Raw genomic sequence first — 26549 nt, forward strand, 5'->3', positions numbered from 1 at the left:
ATAGTTAAATATAACCATAATGATAAATATATGGACCAGCATGAAGATGACTTTCACCGTACGGCTGAAATTGAAGTATATAATGTACATTTTTCGGGATTTCAGGGTCTCGGAACAAGAATGCCCGTAAATCAAACGGACGTTTCCTCGGTTCAGATAAAGCGTCTACATAAATTTCGAAGAGTAACAGAAGACATTTGAGGGTGTCGGTATGCAGTAAACTAATCTTGGGTGAAAGTCGGATACTAGTTAAATATGGATTAATACGTTTTATTTAATTTGGTGCCGAAATAGAATAAGGCAACTCCTGAATCTACCTCGGGCACGTGCAATAAAAATCGGGAGAGAAAGAAACATGATCCGATACGACCTCCCAAACGGCTAAAATTTATAGACCATATACAATAGGTCTCTCTTGTGATGAATATATCCGTCACAAGCTTGTGACAGGTCAAACATCACTCACATGGGTAGATAAGACAAAAAGTAAATGGCAAAGGGAATCACAAATGACTTGTCTTTATCCCCCCATGTGGATTTTATTTGACCCGTCACAAGCTTGTGACGGATATCACCGTCACAAATGAGAATTAGTGGACCATGTAATGCATAAATAGGATTATATATCCAGTTATATATAAGCATTGTATAATTAAGATATAAGAATCTGAGTTTATGTGTATTTTTTCTGAGCTAATTCAAAGTTCATATTTGTAATGTGTTAATGCATGAGCTCAGATACTTTCTAATAAAGCCCGTATTTATAGATCATCTAATGTTTGTAAAGTGTACCACTTATATAGTTGTTCACGAATACTACATTTATCCGACCTTATGTGTAATTTTTCTGAGTTTTTCACAATTTTTTTTGTATGTTTAAATGCGTGAATTCAGAAACTTTATAGTATATATCAAAGTTTTTAAAACAAAACTCGCAAATGGTGGTATAATTTATTAACTGGATGTCATATGGCATAAAATGAAAAACAAAAGGTAAAAAAAGTTATATCACCGGTTGTATAGGAGCAGTGGAGCACTGTACAATCATAACAAATTTAGTTGAGCTAATATGGTTTTTTTTCTTTATGTAATTTTAAAAATTTTAATTATATTTTAATTTTTTCACTTCACTAAAATTCAATTGATTTGTTTCTAAGTTTCATTATAATTTTTGAGTTTAATATTTCTGTAAAGAGAGTCCTAAACTTACACTTCCAATACTACCCCATCTTTCCCACCGAATTCGCTATCGGAATTAAGTTTTACAGTTGGCTTAATATTATATGCATACAACGTGCAGGTAAGGTAAGATTAAATGCATCCTTTATTTATGTCCATAAGACCATACCTACAAAAAGAAAGATTAATTAGCTGACCCGCCATCCGGGCCCAAACTCGATACGTGTCCATTTAGGTATCCGCGGGTGGCCGGTGCTAGCTATGCCATGCAAACAAAAATAGTTGATAAACGGAAACCATGTACAAAATCTCCAACTCCTGCATGTACTCCGAAACAGAAGATATTCATGAATCATTTTTCGACATTGCCGGACTTTACAAAAACATGCTTCCTAGCATAGTAGCGTAGTCTAACAACAGTAATACGCACCTCGTTACCTATGTTACTCCGACTATTCTTGACCTAACATAAGCGTGTCCAACACGTAAAATCTATTCTACGAGTCCCAACCTTACAAAAACCGGTGTTGGATACTTTGAAGATAGACCGAGTAATATTGCTCACGTTATACAGTAGTTAATGTCAAAAGTAAACCATAATGGTCACTAGGGTAAACTGGCAGGGTTAATTCTTGAATTTTACCTCTCGTTTTCTTCTCTTTCTTGTACTCCAATCCGAGTATTGGTTCAGTTCCGATCATCTCAATCCCAGTGACCTTGAAATCGGGCAAGTGGCAAACAAATCTATCGAGACGTTTTTGTAAAGTCCAATTTCCTGACAACATTTTATTAGACTTGGTATCATATGTATATCCAACCTCAGTGGGCCTTAACTTTTCCCAAGCATCGAACCATCCCTCAGTATACGGGAACCGACCATCCTTTTTGTCATCCCAGTTCATGTCACCGCAGAAAATGACATTCGGAAACTGCTGAAGAAAGGTTATGGCTTCCTTTGCCTGGTTAACACGCTCCTTACTGTACATTTGATCCCATTTTGGCGGGCCAGGGCAAGGACTTTCAAGATGGCTCGTAGCAATAACTAGTGACTTGCTATTGTTCAGTTCAAGTTGTGTAATGCAGAGTTCCCGACACATCGCTGTATAGCTGAATGGTCTGCGGCTGAATGATTTAACAGGAATTTTGGCTAACTGCAACAAATTTTAACGAAATTGCATTCAGAACTCGATATGAAGAACAATGACTCAACAAACAGGTTAGACGAACTGAGATGAGTTTACCTGCATGCAAAAGTATGCCTCATTTTGGGACCTTTCGAATGAGACTGAACAACGATATTTTTTCCACCACGAGGATCTCTGAAAAATGTCATAGAGAGCAGAGTTGACCTCCTGAAAACAAGAAGAACAAGTTATAGTTGCACGTAAACTAGGAGGTTAACACGATATTAAGTTGATAACAATTACAACAGAAGAAAGGTAACCTGAAAACAAATGACATCAGGGGAATGAAGCTGAATAAGGTTACCGATTGCCTGCATCCTCAAACGTCCCTCGATTTCATCTCTAAACCAGACATTATATGATAAGATCTTTATTGTGCCTGAGACATTCTTAATTTCACCATTCTCAGAAATCTCCGAGAAAACTGAGTCATTCGATGATCCTGTATCCTTAACTTTTCCACCTATACATGTTTCATTAAAGGTGTCAACATATTCTATCGGATAAAAGAGTAATGCGCATACCAAACTGTTACAATGTGCAGATAAAGAACAAGATCATTATTGTTGCATCCAATTTTTTAAAGACAATCTATTGTGTAAACACGTAACAATTGCCTAAGCACATGGATCGGAACTACAACTTCCCAATAGAGTATCACATACAAGATGATTGGACTCTACATGCTCAGATGGTGAAATCGACCCTACCTTAAGTAAGGTTGGGATGAGAATTATATAGTTAGGCACCGCAAATTACGAATGAGGTGAATCAGTAAAATATAAGCCAAGCAGTCAAGCAACAATTGTAATGGTTAAATACAGGCTTACGTCAAAATATCGGCTATTTCAGAAAAAAATAGATATCAAAATATATAGGTGCCGAGCCGTAGGTTGAAAAAGTTTATGCATTGGTTGATAAATAATACAATGAAGTGAATATATCATACACAGATCATACTAACCTAGAACTGTTGCTTGCTTCTTAGAAGATTTAACATCACGAAATCCATTGAAAGCAACAGGCTTTTCAAGAAAATCACTCGGATCTCGCTTTCTCTTAAACACAATATTGCATTCACTATCTTCAACAATCTCAGATGATCTTGGATCCGTCACAGCTCCACCATAATCTTCCTTATTATTCTCTGTTGCACAAACATTAAGCCGACTGTAAATGCAATGCCAAAATCTATAGAAATTTTAAATTTGCTCCATTATCTCTAGTTAATCTGCAAGCTTAACTATATAAATATAACTGGTCTCACTGTGCGAGTCATATACGTAGTATATCTTTTCTAGTATAAACATGAAACAACAGACATACACCAGTCTTTTTCTATACAGACCATGAAAATCAGCAAGTCAGAAGAGTATGCATAATCCTCGGCAAAGAAAAGCTTCTGCCTTGAAAATCTTACAAGGAGAGTCATATTTCTGTTATATTTGAAAGGTAGTCTGGGATCCGTTAGCAAACTCGGCAAAACTATGGATGAGTAAATAGAAAAGGGGGAAAGCAGGGCCAACTGGTAACACAGATCGAAATAAAGCAAAGAGAAATTCTAGCGTACCTAGTAACACTATCCATTCAGTGAAGGAACCCATCAAACATATATACCTAATAGTAGAACAATTCTACTATTGTCGTTTTTGCATACAAGTCAGAGGTTTCCCATAATGAACTTAACATAGGTAAATGAATGCTGCACTTTCGGACAAACCTTGAATGATTGAGAGCTGAGCATAACCAGAGTTCGATGAAATAAGTGCATATCTCGTTCAAAACAAGATTGGTGTGCATTTGTTGAGTTTCCACTATATTCAGAATAAACTTAGGTTTCAATGGATATAGTTTTTCATGTCATGTAATCCATCGTTCCACAATACTCTGTGTCAAGATTCATAACCACACAGAGTCGCAGGTAAGTGGTTTCAGGGAAAGGATTTAGCTTGCAGATTGGCCACAGAGATAAGGACATAGCCAAGTCCGAACCATCTAATAAATAATTCTACTATACAAAAGCTAAGCTGTCTAAACGGTTTTAATAGCCATATACAACATAACCACACGAAAAAAGGGCCGTTGAGATCCAGTGTCTGGTGTTCATCACTTCTACAACAACAATACACCTAAATTGTGGTGTAGGGGATCAGATGTACGCAACCTTAAACCTGACTTAGGTGTCCCATCTCCTATCCTATATAATAATATAAAGACACGTCACGACCTACACTAATCATACACCCTGAATATGATGATTTAAATGATGAGTAACAAATGAATAAGGTAATGAGACATGAGATAAGAAACAGTTTGGGACAGAGAATTATAATACACGATTATACCTACTATCAAGGAAGCATCTTTACCACCTGATACCCATAACAATGAAAATACCTCATTTTGCAAGAGTAAACAACTGGAAAAAATGAGTACAGGCTAACTTTGATATCTATTGTAGAATGTAGATGTCGTATGAACACAATTACTTCGCAAATGCACATGATTTGGAAAACAAGGCTAATGCACATAATGTGCTTCATACAATGAAATTTACACATCTCTACGATATACAATTCCTTGAAACTGCATTATCAAAGTATACATCTTTATAGGCTGATAAAGGCTGCATATCCAGTGTTTGCTTAACTCTGGTGCATATCATATTCAGGGCGACGATTGATGTGTATTTGAGGAGTTCAGAAAGTAAGTGATTACTAAAGACCGAAAAATGAGTAATACACAATCATACCCACTATCAAGGAAAAATCTTTACCAGCTGATATCCATAAAAATGCACAACCCCTGATTTTGATAATGCACATGATTCCGAAACAAAGCTAATCCACAAAATGTAATACATACAAATGATACAATGAGAATTACACATATCTCTACCATACACAAATCCTTGAAACTATATAACATCATCAAAGAACACATCTTTATACCACAAAAATCAACAAACAAGCCACTAAACACAATGAGTAATACTACCTCCGTCCTAAACATTTGTTTACCTTTTTTATTCCGTGTGACGAGTATTTCAAACATAAACAAATGATTTGGAGGGGGAGGGGGAGCAATATGATAACAAAGTTTGCCTTAAGCTTACAACATAATCATTATAATTTATACTCCCTTCGTCCCAGTCATTTGTTTACCTTATTTATTCTTTGTGATCATATTTTACTCAAAGGTAAACAAATGATTGGGACGGAAGGAGTATACAACATTAAAACAAACACTACCTGAAAAAGGTTCTTGAACCCGTTTTTGAGCAATGTGATCAGTACCCATTTGAATTCGGACCTTATCATGAATACCCAAATCAAGATTTCCATCACCCGGGTTCGAAACCCGAGTCATAGAAGAAGAAGAACACTTTCTCAAAGGAAAAAAGATTGAACCAACATTATGTTTAACAAAATCATCATTAGTATAATCAAGATTAATAGAAGGAATACGAGTATCACAAATTTCACAATTTGTATTACTGTAAGAATTCAGAAAGGTGCAAGCTTTACATGTCCATTTATGTGTAGATGATGATGATGATATAGTGTTTGTTGATGAAGGTGTTTGGCAAATTTGGCAAGAAAGTTTTTGGGAAGGTGGGTTTAGGAATGTGCATGATGAACATGACCATGATGATGGTGATGGTGATGACATTTTGAGATTGATTTTGGGAAATTGGGGATTTTTAGTGTGATTTAGGGTTTTATTAGGGTTTTTGATGGGTTGGTTTAATTGGATTTTAGGAGGGAATTTGGGGAATTGAGAGAGTTGGGGGAGAATGAAGGGGTAGTAGTGATTGTATTTGAATTTTGAAATCATGGTTGATTAATGATTCCGACTCATTTGGAGTAGAGGGTGGAGGGTTTTGGTGGGTTGTAGTGTTGTAGCATGGGTTGAATCGTGTTTGATATCGGGTATAAACTAGTTTTAAAATGAAGTAGAATTATATGGGTTTTTTTTTATTAAATAATTATATACAAAACCTAAATAAATGAACAAAAGTTGAAATAAAATAATGTAAAAAATACAGAGTAATTTGTTTGGTACGAATTATCACGACTTATACTTCATGATTTGTATTGGGAAATTGACAAAACTATAAATATCAGAAAAAAAAAAATTAAACTACATTGTTTCAGTATATAGACATTGAAGAAGTATAGTCTTGATGTTACACCCTTCTTCAAACGATGGGAGCGAAGACGTTCCTAGACTACTGAATTTTTTGTTGTAAGTGTGGAATGAAAAATTGACTTGGTTGCTAGATTTTTCGTAACTACATTATAAAAAAAAATTAAAAAAATAGGATTTTAGAGAAAAATTTTTAGAATTTTCGCTAAAATAAATAGAATTTAGGATTTTATATAATCCAATCTCAAACATATTCATAAATAGTATGCCATGTGATGTACATATATAAAGAGCTGGCAAGTCTGACCCGACCCGAACCCGAGCAAACCCGACCCGACCCGACCCGAACCCGAAAATATTGTGACCCGAAACCGACACGACCCGACGACGACCCGTAATCCGACACGACCCGATTATCAGTGACCCGAACCCGACCCAGACCCGACCCGATATTGACCCGACCCGATACTGACCCGATTAAATTGATACCCGATAATTATTAAGCTTAATTTTGATCAAAATGAAAGTGATTTTGTATTTAGATTGATATGTTTGACTTAGTAATGAATTAATTAAACCAAATAATAGGTTAAAAAATAAATTTAATGGTAAAAAATTATAGTAATGCGATTAAGTTACCGGATCCGATAATGACCCGACCCAAACCCAAACCCGGCCCGACCCGATACATCATTCGACCCGAAATGACCCGACCCGATAACGACCCGAACCCAACCCGACTCGACCCGAAAAGGTATGCTGACCCGATATGACCCGACTCGACTTGACCCGACCCAAACCCGACCCGACTGACCTGATTGCCACCTCTTGTCAAGGGTGTAAGTGTGTAACTCAAATACTCAAATGTTAGGAGTACCGAGTGAGTGCACATAAAATCTCATTTGTGATGGAGAATATCTGTCGCAAGCTTGCGACAGGTCAAATAAAACTCACTTGGATAAATAAAGACAAACCATTTGTAATTTTCTAGGCACTCCTTTTTTTTGTCTTATCTATCCATTTGAATGATACTTGACACGCAACAAGCTTGTGACGGATATACTCATTACAAGAAAGACTTATTGGTGAGTTGCCTAGATTTTTTAGCTATGATTCATTTTCTCAAGCTCTTATATACTCGGTACCATTTTGCAGCATGTAGTTGAATTGGCAAAAGAATGGGAAATTTCGGAATACTCATACACGATGATGTCGAGATATTTTCCTCATTATTTAGATAAAGATTATATTTAACACTAAAACTTAGACAAAGATTACTATTTCTTTGTCTGATCAATTTTTTTGCGTTATTTACTTATTTTATATTCTTTCTGAGAAATATATTAATCAAAGACAAATAAATAATGTAATAAAATATTTTTAATTCCATCGACAAAGATTATAGTGACTTTGTGTAGTAAAAAGATTAAAAGGGAATCCCACATTAAATTGTTCTCCGGTACTTCGTTTAGCTGTTTGACGTTTTAATATTCTCACTGTAGTTTATTGTCGTCTAGACCGCATAGCGCAGTGGATTAGCGCGTCTGACTTCGGATCAGAAGGTCGTGGGTTCGACTCCCACTGTGGTCATTTTTTTTTTTTATCAAACTATGTCCTTTTGAAGGAATCTCTATTTCGAATTTTCTCATTTTAGGCCATCCTATAATAAAATGGCCTTACTTGTGTCTTGAAATAAAAAGTTCACACTTTCTTTTATAAACCGTCTCACCACCACCGGTATTCAAGAGCTAATTTTCAAGTTTTAAAAAACAAATAAAATCAAACTAAAAATAGAGAGAAATAAATGGAGGTAATAGTTATTCGCAAAATTTCATTTTAAACAACAAAGTTGTCTAAAGCTTTCAGACGGGCTTTTATCACTAATGTCACATTTGACAATAAATGAGTTATATATGCCTGATTGAAGCCTTCAGACAAAAATGACCGACCTTCTAAATATTATTAGGGTAGCAAACCTTAAATAAACTAAAAATTGACGAAATTGGTAGAGGTTGAAGATATATACATCATGAAAGAGCAAAAACTTTTATAATATGTGGTTCATATATATATCTCATACGGAATTCGTAGTGATTTTATGTTGTTTCCTGTTTGGTTTTTTCTGATATTTGTTAGGAACACTTAACTATAATAGTGGGATTTCATCCAAAATATGTAACGAAAATAGTTTCATGAAATATCGAATACAACTATTTTTAGGTTCAGAATAAAAACAAAAATCGCGTACAATTTAGCAACTTGAAGTCACTTAGTGGCTCGACAAGTTAAAATTCACTATTTTACTAATATTAGATATTTTTAAAAGGAAAATGAGATGGCGCCACCAGGTGATGCTGAATTTCGGCGCCACCGAGAATATAATTGTAAAATCACATTGCTATTTTCACTTCCCTCTTAAAAATTTTGAATTTCAGGACATTTATCAGTAGAGGGTAGTTTAGGAATAGAAATATATTTTCATGGAAAAAATTTAGCCGTGAATTATGTAATTCTTATTGGCATCTCTTGATTTCTTTGTGAGGCGCGCGCTGCCTGCCACAATCGAGGGGACGACGCTCCCGGCAAGCCGGGGTTCAGCCGCCCTCCCAATCCGCGTCGGTCCGCGCCCTGAGCCGATCGGCGGACCGGCTTAACACCGTTCCACATCCGACCAGGGCGCATCGCCGGCCCCCATCCGCTTCCCTCCCGACAATTTCAAGCACTCTTCGACTCTCTTTTCAAAGTCCTTTTCATCTTTCCCTCGCGGTACTTGTTCGCTATCGGTCTCTCGCCTGTATTTAGCCTTGGACGGAATTTACCTCCCGGTTGGGGCTGCATTCTCAAACAACCCGACTCGATGACAGCGCCTCGTGGAGCGACAGGGTCCGGGCACGACGGGGCTCTCACCCTCTTTAGCGCCCCTTTATTTTATTTTTAATTTAATTTGTGGTATTATTAAATTAGATAGTTGATTGCTAAGTAACTCAAGAGTTGAATTAAATAGAAAAACATGTTAATAAAAATTATGGGTATTAAGTAGCATAAAGAAATCTAATCAATTTATTAACATATTATATTACAAAAATTAATTAGATAGGAAGAAATTTTAATTAATTTGGTGGGTGTTATGTATTATGAAGAGTTTTAATCAATTTAATATAATGTTTAATTAAAAATGAATTAAATAGGAAAAAGTGCTAATAAAAATGGTGGGTGCATGTTAAGTAATATGAAAAGTTTTAATTTATTAACCTGGTTTATTACCAAAATTTCAATTAATATGTCAATTTTAATTATAAATTATGACATTTATTAATATGTTTTTACGACAAAAGTTCAATTAAAATGTCAATATTGAATATAAATTATGAAATTTTGATATAAATTTGTAAGGGTTACATAAATTAAATTAATTTATAGAAAAATGAATTAAATCTATAAAATAAGACAATTACGTGACAATGAGTTTTGATGCTCACATTTACGTGGCATTTATGTGGCATTTTTAGATCTTACGTGGCTTTGTCTACGTGGCGTTTATTACTCATTTTAGGGTAGGCTTTTAATTATATTTTATAGATTATCAAAGATTAAATCTGTATTGGATTTGTTTGTTAAATTAGAACTTGTAGAATTATATTGTACGAGTAATTAATTTCGTATTAAATTAGTGTAGTACTCCATATTGCAATTGGTGTGTTAATGTTTATTGGTTTTGTTTGTTGAATTGGGACTTGTAGAATTATATTGTACGAGTAATTAAGTACGTATTAAATTAGTGTATTAATTATTGTATTATATGGAGTATTGCTCAAATTAATGTATTCAAATTAATGTACTGTATTAATAATAATCAAAGATTGAAAGGACGATATTTATTGGATTTGTTTGTTAAATTGGGAATGAATGCATTAATTAGTAATGATAATGAATAGTTTAATATGATGCAGATTAAACAATCGTAATGGCGTCAGCCAGCAAATCAGAACCGAGCAAGGAATTCGAGCCAAGAAAATTGAGGAAGAGGACTCGGGTCGTGAAGAAAGGAGGAGGATACATTTGTCTGATATAGGACATTCTCAGTTTGCCTGGTCGTAGAGATCAAACAGTCCTTGTACACGAGTTTCCTACTAGCCACTCTAGAGGATGGGGGTGGTTGGCTTGAGAAATGGGTAATGTGTATATGCTAAGGAACCACACCACTGTCCACCCGTACCACCAAGAGTTGAATCCCTACAACTGTTGGCCTGGGCAGTCTATCACCTACTACGGTGTCAATGACATTGAGATCACTTGGCCTCACGCGTCTTGGGAGTCCATTTCATTTCGACTCGAATATGATCTGGGTAGTCACTCAATTTGTCAAATTCATCCTCTTTATTACAATTTCAATGCTTATCCCCAATACAATTTTTAGGGTTCTAATTTACAAGTCCCGAATCCCGATATAACAAATCTACTAATAAAGATCGTACCTTCAATATTTCATAATTAATACACTAATTTTTGAATGCAATATACTCGTAATACAGTAAAATCCCTTCAATAATATAGTAATTAATACACTAATTTAATACGTAATTAATTACAATATAATAGAGGAGTATAAAGATCGTAATTCGTACCTTTGTTTTGTATTTCAAACGGTCGACTTTCAAAGCTTTGAATGCAACTCTTGATTTTGAATTTTTGTTTCTGTTTTTGGCTTGTTTCCGATAAGTACGTCGGAGCCCGGAGGTGTGTATGTATATATCACAAATGTTCGAGTTCAAACCTTGTGGTTACTATGTGGACTACTTTATAAAATTGTGGCAAAATAAGATGTAGGAAGAGTGTTTATTTTTGTAGAATTACGTAAATCTCTCATCTATTGACCATTTACCTTCCCAATTTCCCGTTCTCAATTCTCTTTCATCTTTCAGGAAAATATAGAAAATACTCTGTATGTAACGTTGTTCAATGGTACGTGCCAGCTCGACCCAACCCGCACATGTGAGCCAGTTTTTCTAGCCTGGTCAACCTGTGTGTCAGCTCGGCACGAACCACTCCTCCCCGAGGGCTGAGCTAATGCCACCATTCTCTTAGTCATCCCGATCTCGCAATAAATAAACCCGGTTTGTAAATATCGTCGACGTTTTAGTAAATATCGTCGACGTTTTCATTCCAAAAGACGATAATGTCCTTTGCACATTTACACTCATTTATCTCTCTAGACACTTTTCTCTCAAATTCTACTAAAAACCAACTACATTTCGATCTCTCATCTGCATTAAATCAATTAAAAAATGTTACAAATTAACGCACATTGACTAGAAAACTTAAATAATTTTAAAAAATCGGCAAATAAACGTATTAAACAAGGTTCTTTAAAAAAAATGAACTAGCTCATGGACTAAATGTTGAGATTCAACAATCGACCATGAACCAAACGTGGAAACCCAACGTTGACCATGGTCCAAACGTGAAACCAACGTTTGGTCCATGGCTGAACGTTGGATCTCAACGTTTGGTCCATGGTTCAACCTTGGGGAACAAATTTCAGATTTAAGCAGAAAAATTATAATGTTTGCTATTACTAAGTCAATACGTGACGTAAATCAATTATCGAATATATTTAACGGTGCGCAAAAAAAAAATTAACCAAATAATGTAAGCGATCAAGTTGTTTAAGTACCGATGATTCGGGATCCGTCATGTTAATTGTTGTTGTTGGTTTTTTTTTTTTTTAATTTAATCGATTTTTAGTAGAATTTGAGAGGAAATTTTTTAGAGAGAGAAAGTGGTGCAAAGGTAGTTATCGTCTTTTTTAAAAAAAAACGTCGTCGATATTTACTAAAACTTCGTCGATGAAAATCAACCCTCAATAAAATAATAAAAAATAAATAAAAGAGACTATGTTCGCTCCCCTACTAAGTGGTCTGGCTTGGGCTGGAAGAAGCTGGAGCGGTCTAGCCCGGCCCAACCCGGTCTCATGTTCAGACCGTTCCTGGGATGTTGACCTTCAACCCGCCTTAGCCCGGCTCACTGAGTACCCCAATCAGTATGTAATGTGAGTGAGTTATAACTGAGTGTACTTTTGACTATTTTTGGAAAACAATTAATTACTCTCTTCGAACATCCAGAAATGAAAAGAAATGTATAAATGGGTTCGAAAATGGATTCAGTTTATGACCGACATAACTTAATTTCCAAAATTGATTGAAAAAGAAAATTGGATTGCTAACATTTAATTATCCATTCCTATACAACGATAACAAAAACTTCATTATTAGATGATAACCATCAACTGATTGGATAAACATCAACACTAAAATTTGGGAGAGACACTCCTTTAATAGGTTATTGAGAGATCAACATGGGCGTCTTAAAGTAAATTGAGGCTTGGTGTACCGAAAAAAGAAAAATTGAGACACGAAATAGGAAAATATTAATGTACAAGTGTACTATACGTTGAGATTGTATTGAATTTCATTAATATTGCTGGTAAATTAATATTACACAAATTGTTGTATAGGGTGGTTTCATAACATAAGATCAACCCATTTACTAAGCCCACTATACAATTAAAAAAAATCACTCAAATCAAATAAACCAATTATTCCACATCCCATCAGTGCACACTATGTATATTCTCGTCTCTTTTAACCTTTCTTGTTGACTCCTATCCAAGCCATTGATATCATCTCAAAATCCAGCATCAAGACGGGCACACTCTTCACGTAACTGAGTGTTTCACACAAATACTCATCTCAAAGTCATGAATTTCTTATTTAAATTTACAACTAAAAAAATTATTCTAAACTTATTAACATGTAAAATTGTTAATATAAAAGTATGAGTATTCAAGTTATAACAATTTGTTAAGGTTTAGAAGTAGGTGCTATATTTAATTTTAATTTTAAAATCATTTTTAATTTCAAACGAATATTTCAAAACCCATTATAACATTCAAAAGTTTTCAATATTAATACATGAATAATCAATATAAAACCATTAGATTTCGAACCTGAAATATTCGTGTTTTAACTAGAATGAAATAAGAACGGACATTTTAGGTTATTCATTAAAATTGTCGACGATTCGTGGAATACTCTTAAAACTATTATGGGCCAACCTTATAATATAATCCACTAATTAGCCCATAATCCCTCAGTCCGATTCCTCCCCTATCTCCGGCAACAACTTCCATCGTTTCGCCGGAAAGGTTTCTCTCTCTACTCTCTATCTTCACACTCGAAATTTGATTATTTGTAATTGCGTTTTAAATTATTTTAATCGCTTTCTTTGTGTGTTTTAATTGATTTTTAATCGATTTCAATTGCAGGAGGTTTGATTGCGAATTTTGATCCGATAATTTCAGGTATGTTTTGATGAAAACCTAATTGATGAGCTAAATTGTGAGTTTTTACTTGTTCGATTATGATTTTTTGGTGGTTTGATTGTTAATTTTGTTGTTTGTGATTTCAATTGCAGGAGGTTTAAGTGTGAATTTGTTCCGATAAATTTAGGTATTTTTCGATGAAAACCTAATTAATGAGCTAAATTTGAGCTTTGCATGTTTGATTACGATTTTTAGGTGATTCGATTGTTAATTTCGATGTAAAGTTTGCTTTAATACGAAATTCGCAGACTAGGTTGTCAAATTGTTGAGATTTGAAGATTGATTGACGGTTTCATTGCTTGATTCGGCGAAAATGATGTCGTTCGAGATGAATGATAGAAAGAGTGAGCATTATTTTTACTTCTTCTTGTGCTTTTTTCATTTAAAGTTCGGCTAGAATCACAATGTAGTGATCTCATTGTTTGATCATTTTTATGTAACCAAGTAGTCGTGACATTTTTTCTATGGTGATGGATAGTTGCTTTATATTTTGTAGCTGTTATTCGAAGAAAACATTTCAGAAATTTAGTATATTTGCAAAAATAGAGTATTTGCAAAATGTAGATGTTGCATGAGCCCTGATATAGTGAATGTCATGAGTTGTTATTGGCATAGGCACGGAAGGGTAATGTAGTTTTAGCTCAAAGTTGTTTTTGTCAACTCTGCGGAGAAAACTATGAATGGTTATGATAGAAGTATGCGTGTAAAATTGATTCTAGTCATTTGCGGTATTTTACAAGGATCTGAGGTTGAAGAACATGCTCAATCTGTCGTCATTTATGACATTGCTTGCTGTGTCTACACGCTACACCTTTTTTTCTGGAATACTGGAAAGATAACTAAGTTGATCACCTAGAATAGAACTGACCTATTGCGTCGTGGAAAGAGTAAAAGCCAATGACTTTCCACTTGGACAGAACAGGACATGAGTGTGCCATGATGGCAAAAAGTCGCTGTTTGAATTCTGAAGCTTTTTAAGATTCAGTTTGGAATTTTATGAGTATGTTATTAATAGTGCCATCATGAAAGTTGTCTAACTGTTGCTACTTGGCATGGAGCAGAGATTGGACTGGGTTTGACCGGCTTTGGTGTCTTTTTCACATTTCTTGGTGTTGTATTCTTGTTTGACAAAGGATTACTTGCGATGGGAAATGTACGTATCTTTCCTTTACAGTACTCCGTGAATTATTGTCTCCTCTCATATTGATCAGTGTGAGCTACTGCATTTTTCTCACATGTCTTTCTTTCTTGCATCGTTTCTACAGATCCTCTTCTTGTCTGGGTTGGCACTGACAATAGGATTGAAATCCACTCTACAATTTTTCATGAAGCCGCAAAATTACAAGGTATTGTTATACTTCTTTGTATTCCAGGTCATTTTTCCTACCTGTTTCTTCTACTTCATGAGTCATGACCTATCAAAGTATTAAATTATTAATGTTCCTTCTTTTCGTCGTGATGGACAGGGGACAATATCCTTCGGTGTTGGTTTCTTTTTTGTTCTGTTAGGGTGGCCAATTCTGGGAATGATATTGGAATCGTACGGGTTCCTCGTACTCTTCAGGTCTGTTTTTTATCCTTCATTCCGTCAATGCTTTACTTATGAACAGTCTTGCTGGTTACTGATGGGTGATTGCACTCTACAGTGGCTTTTGGCCTACTTTGGCGGTGTTTGCGCAAAGAATTCCTGTTCTTGGTTGGATTTTACAACAACCATTCTTCAGATCTGTATGTAAATCAATACCCTTTTAAGTCTTCATTACTTTTACTTTCACGTCATGTTTTTCGTTCCAAGTACCACATGTACAATGGTATCCTGGATATACACTTGCTGAATGTTAGGTACACTGTAGTACTAGTTTTTGACGAGGTAATCTAATTTGTTTAAGCCTTTCAGTTTAGCACAAGGACCATAGACATTTTGACATTTGACATGTCGTCTTAAGGACATTGATTTTGCAGTATGTATCTTTAGGTGTTTACTTATAGACTTATAGCCCTCAAGGTTGATATCGAGAATAACAGACCTTGGGCAGGCATGGTTAAAACTGAAAGTTATCGAAAAGAACTATGCTTGCAGTGTTTAAATATAAAGTGTGGAGAGTATAAGTTGTACATTTTTGAAGAGGATGATGTTTGGACCCTTGGCGTTTCTTGGTGTCGTGAAGGAACCGAGTAAGGAATAGGGAGTTATCAACACATTCTCTTGTTGGCTAGCAAATTTTTTGGATGAGATAATGAGACATTATACGACCCCGCTACTTTTCTCCTTTACTTGCTGCCACTTAGTTGTTATAAATTGTTGCAATGGCTTGTCATAGTTGTCAATCAGTCAATGGATGAGACAACAACAACAACAACATCAGAGCCTTAATCCCAAAATGATTTGGGGTAAATGGATGAGAGATAAGACAAAATATTACCCTGCTACTTTTCTCTCTTTGTTGCCGCCACTTAGCCATAAGTCGTTGCAAAGGTTTGCATTCTTTGCAATGTATTAAATGCTGAATTAGATATTTCCGAGGTTCCAATATTTGCTTATCAGGGATACTTCTATACGTTAGTGTATTTTCTTTAGCATTTTTCTGCCTTTGGGGTGCCATATTATTCAAGATGGTACATTTTCAAATTTTGGATATCTTAGATGTAGTGCACTATTTTGTCGTTTTAGCTGGAGCTGTTCTCGCCCTGATATTTTTTTATTTCTTTTTGCCGAGTTACTCTGTTCGGATAGTACTCCAGAATAATTTGTTTTGGTATGATTCCTTTAGGTGGTATTTGGGGGTGGGGTGATGGGGATTGTGCTAGTGGTGCGAAATATATTACTTACTCATTTTATTCTCATTTTTTTCTTTGTAAAGCTACAATTTTTTTTCTTGCTTATTTGTTCTAGTTTGTTACTCAGTTACCTTATGACGTAAAGCCAGGTTTTCGCTGGATGGTATTGTTTCCGTGACTCTGATGTGGGGATTGTTTCGGCATCAATACTTCATGTTTGGTGGAGTTATGACTCATAAGTTATAAGTGACTTTTCAGTTAGTTTTTTCCCATATCATTGACTGACCTCCACTTCTGCACTTACCAAGTTACCATCTACTGCTCTGTACATGGAAGATAAATTCATTACCTTAATGACTTTGTAGTTCGAGAAAAAAAGGGTAACTAAAAAGTTCATGTTACACTGTGCAACTAGATGTGGAGAACTGTAGAACATTCGAACACTATATAGCGTGAAGCCGTGAACTGCTTCAACTTGAAATCTTGAATACTAATTCATTAAGTAATGTCATTGACATAAAAATTGGGATGCCGTTTTTTCTTCTTTCTTTTTGATGAATTAACGGGAAGCCTATTTCTTCCGTCTGAATATTTCTTTTTTTGGGGACACGCAGTTGATTCTTCTTGTTTTTGACATGCAGTTGATAGATGGATACCGTGGGAAGCGAGTACCTGTTTGAATCGAAGCTGTTAAACAATTTGCACATCTAGGACCAAACTTAAAAGTTTAGAGGAAGCACTAATCTCTTGATTTCCTTCCTCTATTTGATGGAAGTGTACAGATTGCCGTAGGTTATATACTGATAAGTTCGTTTTGTGAGAACTTCCAGCATCTAATTTATATCATCGATTTGTCAAAAGCCCTTTTCTCGTATTTGACAAAGAATGCTAATGTAGCCAAATTATTTTTGCCCTAATCCCTTGTATTAGGGCGACATGAAAGCAATCATACTGTAATACGATGTTAGAAATCGGAAGTGTTTCGTCATTGGTTCTGTACACGTCGGTGGGCATATTTTGCTGAATCAGTGACGCTGATGTTTAATGTTTTTCATTTGCTGGTCAGTGTTTACCTAAAGATTAGACCAGATGAATAAGGGCCTAAGAAAATATATTGACGGCGGTGATTACCAGTAATACTTTTCGGTTCAATTGAGTTCAGGTTCGTCTTTGGACTAGGGATGGCAATTGTGGCCGAAACTGAACCGAACCTGAATCGAATCGAAGGAGAAAATTCGATCCAAACCCACCTTTTAAAAATCCACAACCGATCCATTACTTAAAAACCCATATCCAAATCCACCATCGGAAAACCCGAACCCTATCCAAATCCGATCCATTCATACCCGAATCCGATCCAATCAAATATTTTTCAAAATTTAGGCTTTATCAATCTCGAAATTTGGATTTTTTTTTTTCATATAAGATAAATTTTTTATATAGTAAATCAAGTTTCGAATTGGATTTTGGATTATATGGTGGATTGGGTATGGATTTTGGGTGGGTATAGATTTTGAAAAAAGTATAATGGACCAGGTATGGATTTTAAAATTTTGGATATGGATCGGTTATCCAATAAGTAAGTGGATCGGGTTTGAATCTTACAAAACTCGATCCAATCCGAACCATTGCCATCCCTACTTTGGACAGAAGCATTAGGAGAGAAAAGATATGTAAAATGAATGGACTGTAGTGCATGATATTATTATGCGAAACTATAATGCTGTTGTCTTACAAAGATTATAGTTTTTACTGCAAAGAATGAGAAGAGATTGACAAAAGAATAATCCGGCACCAACTCGGTCAGTCGGTCTTATGTAAAACTACGATTCTAAAATGTACAATCTGCTAACGAAAGTAAAAAACTTTTATAGTCGCGACTATAGCTTCCTGTGCAGGTATGGCTAGCAAGCTCGGACAATCATGTTTACTTGGCGATTGTGCTTCACTTGCAACTAATGGCTAGTTGTGGCGTATTTTTTCGCCACAAGGCCAACAATTGATCTCATCCCGCTACTTGAACCAATCAGTGAGGCATTGTATCCATTGGGTAGCAACCGAGTACCCGAAGAAAGCTAGCAAACTCCTGCATAAAAAAATAACTTACCACGGTTTGAACCTTCGGCCAACAGTTCATATATGACCCCTAAAACCCTAACCATTAACTTAGCAATACTTTTATTTATTTACTAGTATAGATCCCGCGCGAATGCGCGGTTTTTTAGATAGGAATATTAAAGAAAATAACAATTATACAAGTGATATTTAACTCAATTTGAAATTTCATGTAAAATTTATTATTATTAATGTTTTGCATAAATCGGTGGAAAAGGAAAAGTTCAATATAATCCAGTTGTAATTATAATATAATGAAAGCCCAATTATAGATATGAGATAATAAAAGTCTAATCACAGATATCTTATAATGAAAGCCCAATTATAGCCAAAATTATTTAGGCGGGAAAATTTGGGAGATCTCTTATTCTTTTAGTATGAGGGGGATTCCAACACAATTAACACTTAGATATTCAACTGTTACAATTATGTTTGCTTTTGAAACGGTTTTAACGTAACCATATGCAATTAGGGTAAGAAGTCGAGGACTCACTTTCCGCCCCAAAACATATCCAAAAGGGAATGGTAACAGGTGGTGACAGACTAAAATGGAATATTAGGGGCCAAACCAAGCATTGAATACACCTTCCAAACTTATCATATGTTTCTTTTGGTTCGAAACACGATTGGGATGTGCTTTGAAAGTTAAGGAATTTACATGGGTACTAAAAATAGTATGTCAGTTAACATTTTGAAACACGAAAGAACGAAATCTGGAGAAGTTAGTTAACATAGCTAATGGTAATCTGCATGCAAAGAAAGAAATTGACCTGGAGATGCCCTAAAGCAGATTGAGCTTGAGGTTCCGCCATTGATGCTTGAAAGTCGATGTAGAAAAGATAGTCAAAATATCTGTTCCAAAAGAATGCATCGCCTTATTACAGGCAATAAGCCAATAATGTAGAATACACGCTATAAGAACAATTTTCGCCTATGACAACTAAGAACAATGATCTTCTACCACTACATTATCCCAGTGTCTCAATGACAGAACCGGAGAACTAAGAACAATGATCTGACATTATCCCAGTACCTCAATGACTCCAATTTTCGTTTTTTATTTTTTTTTTTATTTTTTTTATTTTATGTTTTGTACTACATCAGTCATGACTCTTAACAAAAAGTTGGTCACCGCAGCAACAGTACAAGAACATAACAGTACAAATCAAAATACTACGGAGTAAATTTAAATTTTTAGCACTTACTTGGCACCCCCTTTATTTGAGTCATCGATTATCCGTAGAGGACGTTTCCTTTGTGGTCTACTCTCGATCTGCACACCAGAGCGAAAACACTGGTTAAATGCATTTACGGAGACAATCGCTGGCAATATAACGAAAAGAGCTCAAATGAGAGAGAACACGGGTATATACTCCGTACATAGTATATTCACGACGCTGACCTTTGTTAAATTTATGTCTCGAAGGGCAAATACCGCCAACGCTTTGAAAAGTACACCAGAACCTTCATCCAAAGAGAAAACGATGCTAGTCTGTAAAAAAAAAGTACAACAATTACCCAAAGAAACAAAAGAGCGAGAGAAAACATGTTGGAGCTTTTAGCGTAAAATCTACCAATAGATGACTGGCAGCGTCCTTACTTGGGGTTATATAAAAACAAATATACCTTATGAGGCCTGTCAGTCCTGGGAATATTAGGTTCTCGGGCAAGCATTATATAACGCGTGATGTTGTCATCATCGTCCTGCTCATAGGGACGCAGAAAATCAGATAATCAGCATAGTCCTGATATTCAGTGACATTCTGTGCTCAAGGGTAAATAAACAGAACAGAACACCAAAAATGAGAGTTACGTCATCTTTTATCGATCACAGAAATCTTCCATTTTAATGCAGCCAAAGGTTTATTGTTCTTTAAAGTTAAGGTCTTGCAGTATAATGTATTGAATCCCAAACTTTGTCTAGGAACGGATTTAATAACAAGAGAAACGTTGCATATATGTAAGTGAGGTGAGAAATCAATTTAGTCAAAGAACACCGAGCACAAATACACTCTCTTCCAGAATGGATGACTCGGTTCAAGAATCGGCCAGAAGAAGCCTAAACCACGCAACCGTGATCATGGCGTCATAAGTCGTTATTTTTAAACACGTTTTGATGCAAAATAAAAGTGCACCTGTATTCTTTCTTCGAGGATATCGAGGCCATAAATGGCAGCAGCACGCACACTTGCCACAGCTCCTGTATCTCTTGCATGCTGTGACGCTACCATCTGAATTATAGAATGCAACAAATGGGTTATGTCTGTCCTAAGTCTTAACACATCATAATTGAGTCTACTAACAAACTGAAAAGGGTCGCACTTGTGCAGCACCAGCAGTGTCGTCTGTATTGATCCTAACAAGGCCCAATTTGCTCAGAGTTGATTCACATTGATCAAGAGCCTGCAAGAAGAAATATTCAGGACAGCAGGATCCATGTTACCATGAATAAATTTCCGAGTTTTTATTGCATGGGAACTAAGAAGCACACAAACATGAGGATGAAAATGTAAGTTCTGTAAAATGTGGGGTCTCAAACCACAATGACAGTAAATAACACGAAAGAAAAATATCCAAATGAGGAGTTCATTCACGGACACCGCAAATAGGAAACCAGCCAACCAACTGAGCAAAGTAGCTTATTTATGGGAACAAGGAGTATCAAACTAATTTGAGTGCTGACGAGAAATGGGTACAAGTATGCAGAAATGCAGAATAAACGAGAATTAAATACCTGAGGGTGGCTTAGAACACGCTTCAGATCCTCTTTTCGAACCCCAGGTAATGCCATAAGACAATGATTAACTCCTAACTGGACCTCACCCACTATATGCAGCCTATGACGGAGTAGTAGATCATAATTGCGGTGGAGACTACCGCCAACTGTGTTTTCGATTGGTATAACTGCCCTATCTACTAACATAAGCTCAACTGCCTACAAATTAATGAGTGTTAGAAAATTGTCATGACTGACCATGCATGTCAAGCGGGAAGTTTTGCATGAGATGGCCTTACACGGAAAACAAACCCAAATTTTTATTCCTTCCCCGTTTGATTATAGGGTTATTAAGTTGGTCCCACATGTTTCCAATAGGTTGTATATGTTTTTCAAACTATGTGAGGGAATTTTTGAAAAACGTATACAACATATTCGAACAGAGAAAGTGTGTTTATGTGATACCGTATAAGAAGAAAATGGACTGATAACAGATTGAACCTTAAAAGCAGCCTCAAATCCATCACAAGGAAAAGTCTCGCAGTCTGGATACGCTATCAAAGCTGCATCCTCGCTGTATGATCCCGGGACACCCTAAATTAATGTTAGCATCCACGTGTTAAACATAAAACTTATTTCCTTGGCAAAATGATAACAACCAGGTCAAAACCATTCACCTGATAAGCAACTCGTAATTTTGAACCATCGTTTCTGGAAGAAGAGAGATCAGAAGCAGACAAAGGTTCTGCAGTTTAAATCGTGATATCAGGAGATATGAAAATTACAGTTAACATTTAGATAACTCAAGCCAATCATTACAAGTTTACAACAACAACATGATGAGAGCCTTAGTCCCAAATGAATTGGGGTCTTCTAACATGAATCACAAGGACGTTATGCGTCATGCAAGGTTACACGTCATGATTAAAAACACAAATCTTGCATTGTATGTCCCAACTTACAGAGAAAAAGCTCATGCTCAACTATTTTGCTAAACATAAAAAGCTCTAATCTTCGGTTCTTTCTTAATCCCAACTTTAGACCACTTCTAGGCACAAGAACATCCACAATTATACATGATGATAACATATTCTATGGTGATGCCAATAAGACATTGAAAACACATTATTAATCTGAAATTAAATGGCCGCGTCTCTTATTTTTCTTCCAAACTCTTATCCATGTTGTTAGTATATACAGACTTTTTCATGCATATCTTCTCACGGCAACGTTGTCTTCTACTACTCTACTAGGTTGTATGCAAAGTTCATGTTCGAATATAGACGGACTGGGGACCACCAATAAACATCCAGAAGTCCTAGAAGTACCTTTGGCTATTAGATACTAGGTCATATCGTAAACATATCACACAAGGTCCCTCATGTCAAGAACGATTAAATATCACATAAAAGATCCAGACACTCCCAATGTCAGAACCGGAGAAAACAATTCCAATGTAGTACAAAACAAAAAAAAAAAAAAAAAAAAAAAAAGCTCCAATCTTTGACGTTTCCTACATCTTAACTAAAGATCGATTTCAACTGAGCATATACGGATGCACTGCACCAATATATTACACCTACAATAAAACCGGACATTATCTTCAGATGTCTGGATATTATAGCTTTATTCCGAAAAATCAGAACTCACAGTTTCACTTATTTTTCATTTAATTCCGGATCCTCTTCTATAACTTATACAAAGAACATAGCTTTTGGAGAAAAGTCCGTGAATGATGATAACTTACAACCGACTGACCGAGTAATCAACAACAAACAAACCATCCAGAAAGTACTTTAGAAAAAAAATGACCTCCAACTTAGGCCTTGTAATCTACATCTCCTAAACGAGATATTCAGCTACTACAAGGTCATATAGCAAGAATAACATCGACTACTACTCTGAATTCTGATAATGGAAAGTCAAACAACCCGAATAAGAATGACAACTATGTTTGCAGGTCACACATGGCTAAATGTAAAAATTGAAATGCAAATCTCGTATTCAAAGTCACAGCTCTAGGAAAGCTCGACTATGTTCCGAAACCAGAAAGTTCTAAGCTTTAATCTTTTTCAGATACCAATTTACCAACTATGGACCACTTCCAGACACAAAAGCATACAATTATACATGATCCCAATGTACCTAAGGAAGTTGAAAATACACTTTAAAAGATGTTCAACTAGCAATGACAGCTACAACTACCAAATAAAATCAGGAGCAACGGTTATCATGACTTGGGTTCAAAACTCGTCAGCAACCAAATTGCTTCCATCGCGGCTCCCTTTACACTAAATGGATACAATGCAAAACTTGAAAAGCTCCAATCTTTCATCAATTACCAATCTCAATTCTACTATACAATTATAAAAGGTCACATGTCAAAAATACACAAGGAGAATGTCACTACACTATAGACCATTCAATTGCATCAGTAAATCATTACTTATCGCCGTATCAAAATACCAGATTACCAGTTCAAAAACACTGCAAACTTGCACACATCGCTAGCTTATCTGGTAAAGTCATTGATTGGTCTACTCATGATTTGGGTTCAAAACCCGTCAGCAACCAAATTGAAAAGAATACAATGCAAAACATGAAAAGCTCCAATCTTTCATCCTTAACCAATCTCAATTCTACCATACAATTATACTAACATAACATTAAACACAACCTATACACTAACAAATCATACAAACAACAAAAAACCTGCAACAATATGAATAAAAACACTTACTAGGAAGATTATTCAAATCATTATGAAAGGCAGAATACTCCTTCAAGCTATTCCCACCGTGGTCGGGTTTAGAAGAGGTGACAGCCTTCAATGGCTTCCCATCTTCAACATGAATTATAACCCTTTCACCTAAAACTCCACAATTACATTCCCAATTACTCAATTTCCTAAGATCTTTCTTAAAACTCAATTCAGAAACCCTAATTCTTGTTATTCCCACACATCCATACATAAAGCAATCAACTTTTAATGCCATTATAATTAACACTAATTTCACTACTAATAATTAATAAATTCAATGTTTTTAATCTTAAATTGAAATACCCAGAAAGGTTATATAATCAAATTGGATGTGATTTCAACATACCCACTTCACATTGACAGGGATTAGATGCAAATGTAGTGAAATTCTGTGTTTTATAATGTGATTTAATTACAAATATGATAAGAAATTAATGAAATTTGGAAAGAAATTTCCTATCAATGAAAAGACAAAAACTTGATGAAATAAGGTAGGTGAGAAAATCACAATTGATTTGATTTGATTTGCAAGCAATTAAGAAAAAAAAAAATAAGACGGATATTGTCGTCTTAAACAAGAATTTGTTGACGAGAGATTAGTAATGTAGTTATTTAATTAACTAATTACTATGTATGTATCTTCTAGCATTGATTAGAAGTAAAGCTAGATTTAAAGAAAATGGATTAATTCATTCAATTTGACATTGATGAACATAAATTTTGGAGACATAAACAGAAAGTGGAGGATGTCATGGGGTAACTAACTGCTCTATTGAATGCCATGGAGGTGTGGTGCAAATGTGCAATAATGGTAGAGGTTGTTAGATGCGGGCTTGGGTCGGATATGGGTCAGGCTAGAATGATTTTTATGGCCATGGATATGCGGGTTTGCGGGTTTTGGGCGAGTTTGTGCCTTGTGGGCTGGGTCTTTCTAAGTTTTGCAAAATACGTTTTCCAAGCCCGGTTTGTTAGCTAGTGGGACGGGACAGGTTTAATAGACCGTCCCGTTTATGAACAACTCTAAATAATGGGTGATCAATTTGTGTGTGAGTGTGATACCGTTGTATGCGTACAATTAAAAGTCATTTCGACGAGAATAGAAGGGGGTGAATTTGGCCCTGTTCTTTTGGACTGAAACTGATCGGATCTGAATTAAATTGAACTGAACTTATAGGATCTGAACTGAACTGAACTTATAAGATCTGAATTGAATTGAACTGAACTTATAGGATTTGTACTGAACTGAACTGAACTTATAGGATCTGAAGTGAACTTAAATTAAATGATGTATTGGATCTGAACCGAACTTATAGGATCTGAAATTATAAAATCTGAACTGAACTGAACTGAACTGAACTTATAGAATCTATAGTGAACTTAAATTAAGTGACTTTAAGTCAAACAAATAAGGCTGAACACTTATGTGAAATATATTGTGAATGTAGACTTATACTAGATAGTATTAACTTACATTTTCAAGAAAATAATAGGATGACGCGAGTATTATGCGAGTGGCCTTAGAGCATCTGCAAAGGTGGGGAGGTGCCTCCCCATATGTCCTCTCTCTCTTCATATGGGGCTCCTCATTGTTGCACAAAGCTCCCCAACATTTGAGGTTCCACTGTTTTTAGAGGAGCTCCCCAAAAAAAAAGTAAAGCAATTTGTGTTACTTTTGGGGAGGTTCCCAAATTTGTGTGTGTGAATTGGGGAACCCCATTGTTGCATAAATGTAATTATGAAATGGGGAGGGTAAATGGAAAAGTTAGTGGAAAATGAGGTGGACGAATAAGAAAAGGAAAGAGAAGATATGGGGAGCCTCACCTTTGCGGATGCTCTTATGTGCATTTGTAAAAAGAGATAGAATTGATGCTTTCTCGGAGTTCCGTTTGATAATTATCCACACTTATGTCATGTTCTTTCTGGCTTAATTTTAACTAATTTAAGTTCAGCTCAACCCAACTCAATTTTGTTCAGTTTTGCTTCAATAAGTTATGTTCATCATTTATTCACAAAATTACCTTTTACTTCAGCTTCATTCAATTCATCCGAGCTGCATTCAATTTAGTTTAATTCAACTCAACTCCATTTAATTTAATTCAGCTTGTTTCAGCTGAAAAGAACAAAACTCCATTTAATTTAATTATCCACACTTAGGTCATGTTTTTTTTGGCTTAATTTTAGCTAATTTAAGTTCAGCTCAACTCAATTCAATTCTGTTCAGTTTTGCTTCAGTCAGTTCTGTTCATTATTTCTTCACAAAATTACCTTTTACTTCATCTTCATTCA

General features: G+C 35.5%; 3 protein-coding genes and 1 non-coding gene across 4 annotated transcripts; 2 read left to right on the plus strand and 2 right to left on the minus strand.

Moving 5' to 3' along the window:
- Positions 1–1480: 1480 nt before the first annotated feature.
- Positions 1481–6271, minus strand: LOC141595943 (uncharacterized). Its single transcript, XM_074415905.1, has 5 exons — positions 5615–6271; positions 3328–3510; positions 2624–2826; positions 2421–2531; positions 1481–2330 (listed from the first exon to the last, which is right to left on the minus strand). Exons 1-5 carry the CDS (start codon positions 6198–6200, stop codon positions 1746–1748), a joined length of 1668 nt encoding a protein of 555 aa, XP_074272006.1. The 5' UTR covers positions 6201–6271; the 3' UTR covers positions 1481–1745.
- Positions 6272–8028: 1757 nt separating this feature from the next.
- On the plus strand, positions 8029–8102 carry TRNAR-UCG (transfer RNA arginine (anticodon UCG)). The gene has a single exon. It is a non-coding gene; the product is annotated as a tRNA-Arg (tRNA).
- Positions 8103–13316: 5214 nt separating this feature from the next.
- Positions 13317–17723, plus strand: LOC141595944 (vesicle transport protein GOT1-like). Its single transcript, XM_074415906.1, has 9 exons — positions 13317–13716; positions 13837–13872; positions 13986–14020; positions 14142–14237; positions 14955–15046; positions 15159–15239; positions 15360–15457; positions 15540–15621; positions 17313–17723. Exons 4-9 carry the CDS (start codon positions 14207–14209, stop codon positions 17349–17351), a joined length of 423 nt encoding a protein of 140 aa, XP_074272007.1. The 5' UTR covers positions 13317–13716; positions 13837–13872; positions 13986–14020; positions 14142–14206; the 3' UTR covers positions 17352–17723.
- Positions 17724–18343: 620 nt separating this feature from the next.
- On the minus strand, positions 18344–25050 carry LOC141595945 (arogenate dehydratase/prephenate dehydratase 1, chloroplastic-like). The gene is made up of 11 exons (XM_074415907.1): positions 24243–25050; positions 22180–22247; positions 22004–22096; positions 21521–21721; positions 21109–21189; positions 20922–21017; positions 20413–20490; positions 20189–20278; positions 19992–20059; positions 19557–19638; positions 18344–18757 (listed from the first exon to the last, which is right to left on the minus strand). Exons 1-11 carry the CDS (start codon positions 24496–24498, stop codon positions 18698–18700), a joined length of 1173 nt encoding a protein of 390 aa, XP_074272008.1. The 5' UTR covers positions 24499–25050; the 3' UTR covers positions 18344–18697.
- Between the last annotated feature and the right edge of the window lie 1499 nt (positions 25051–26549).

Source organism: Silene latifolia, chromosome 8 (assembly GCF_048544455.1).
Source record: "Silene latifolia isolate original U9 population chromosome 8, ASM4854445v1, whole genome shotgun sequence".
Lineage (NCBI taxonomy): Eukaryota > Viridiplantae > Streptophyta > Magnoliopsida > Caryophyllales > Caryophyllaceae > Silene > Silene latifolia.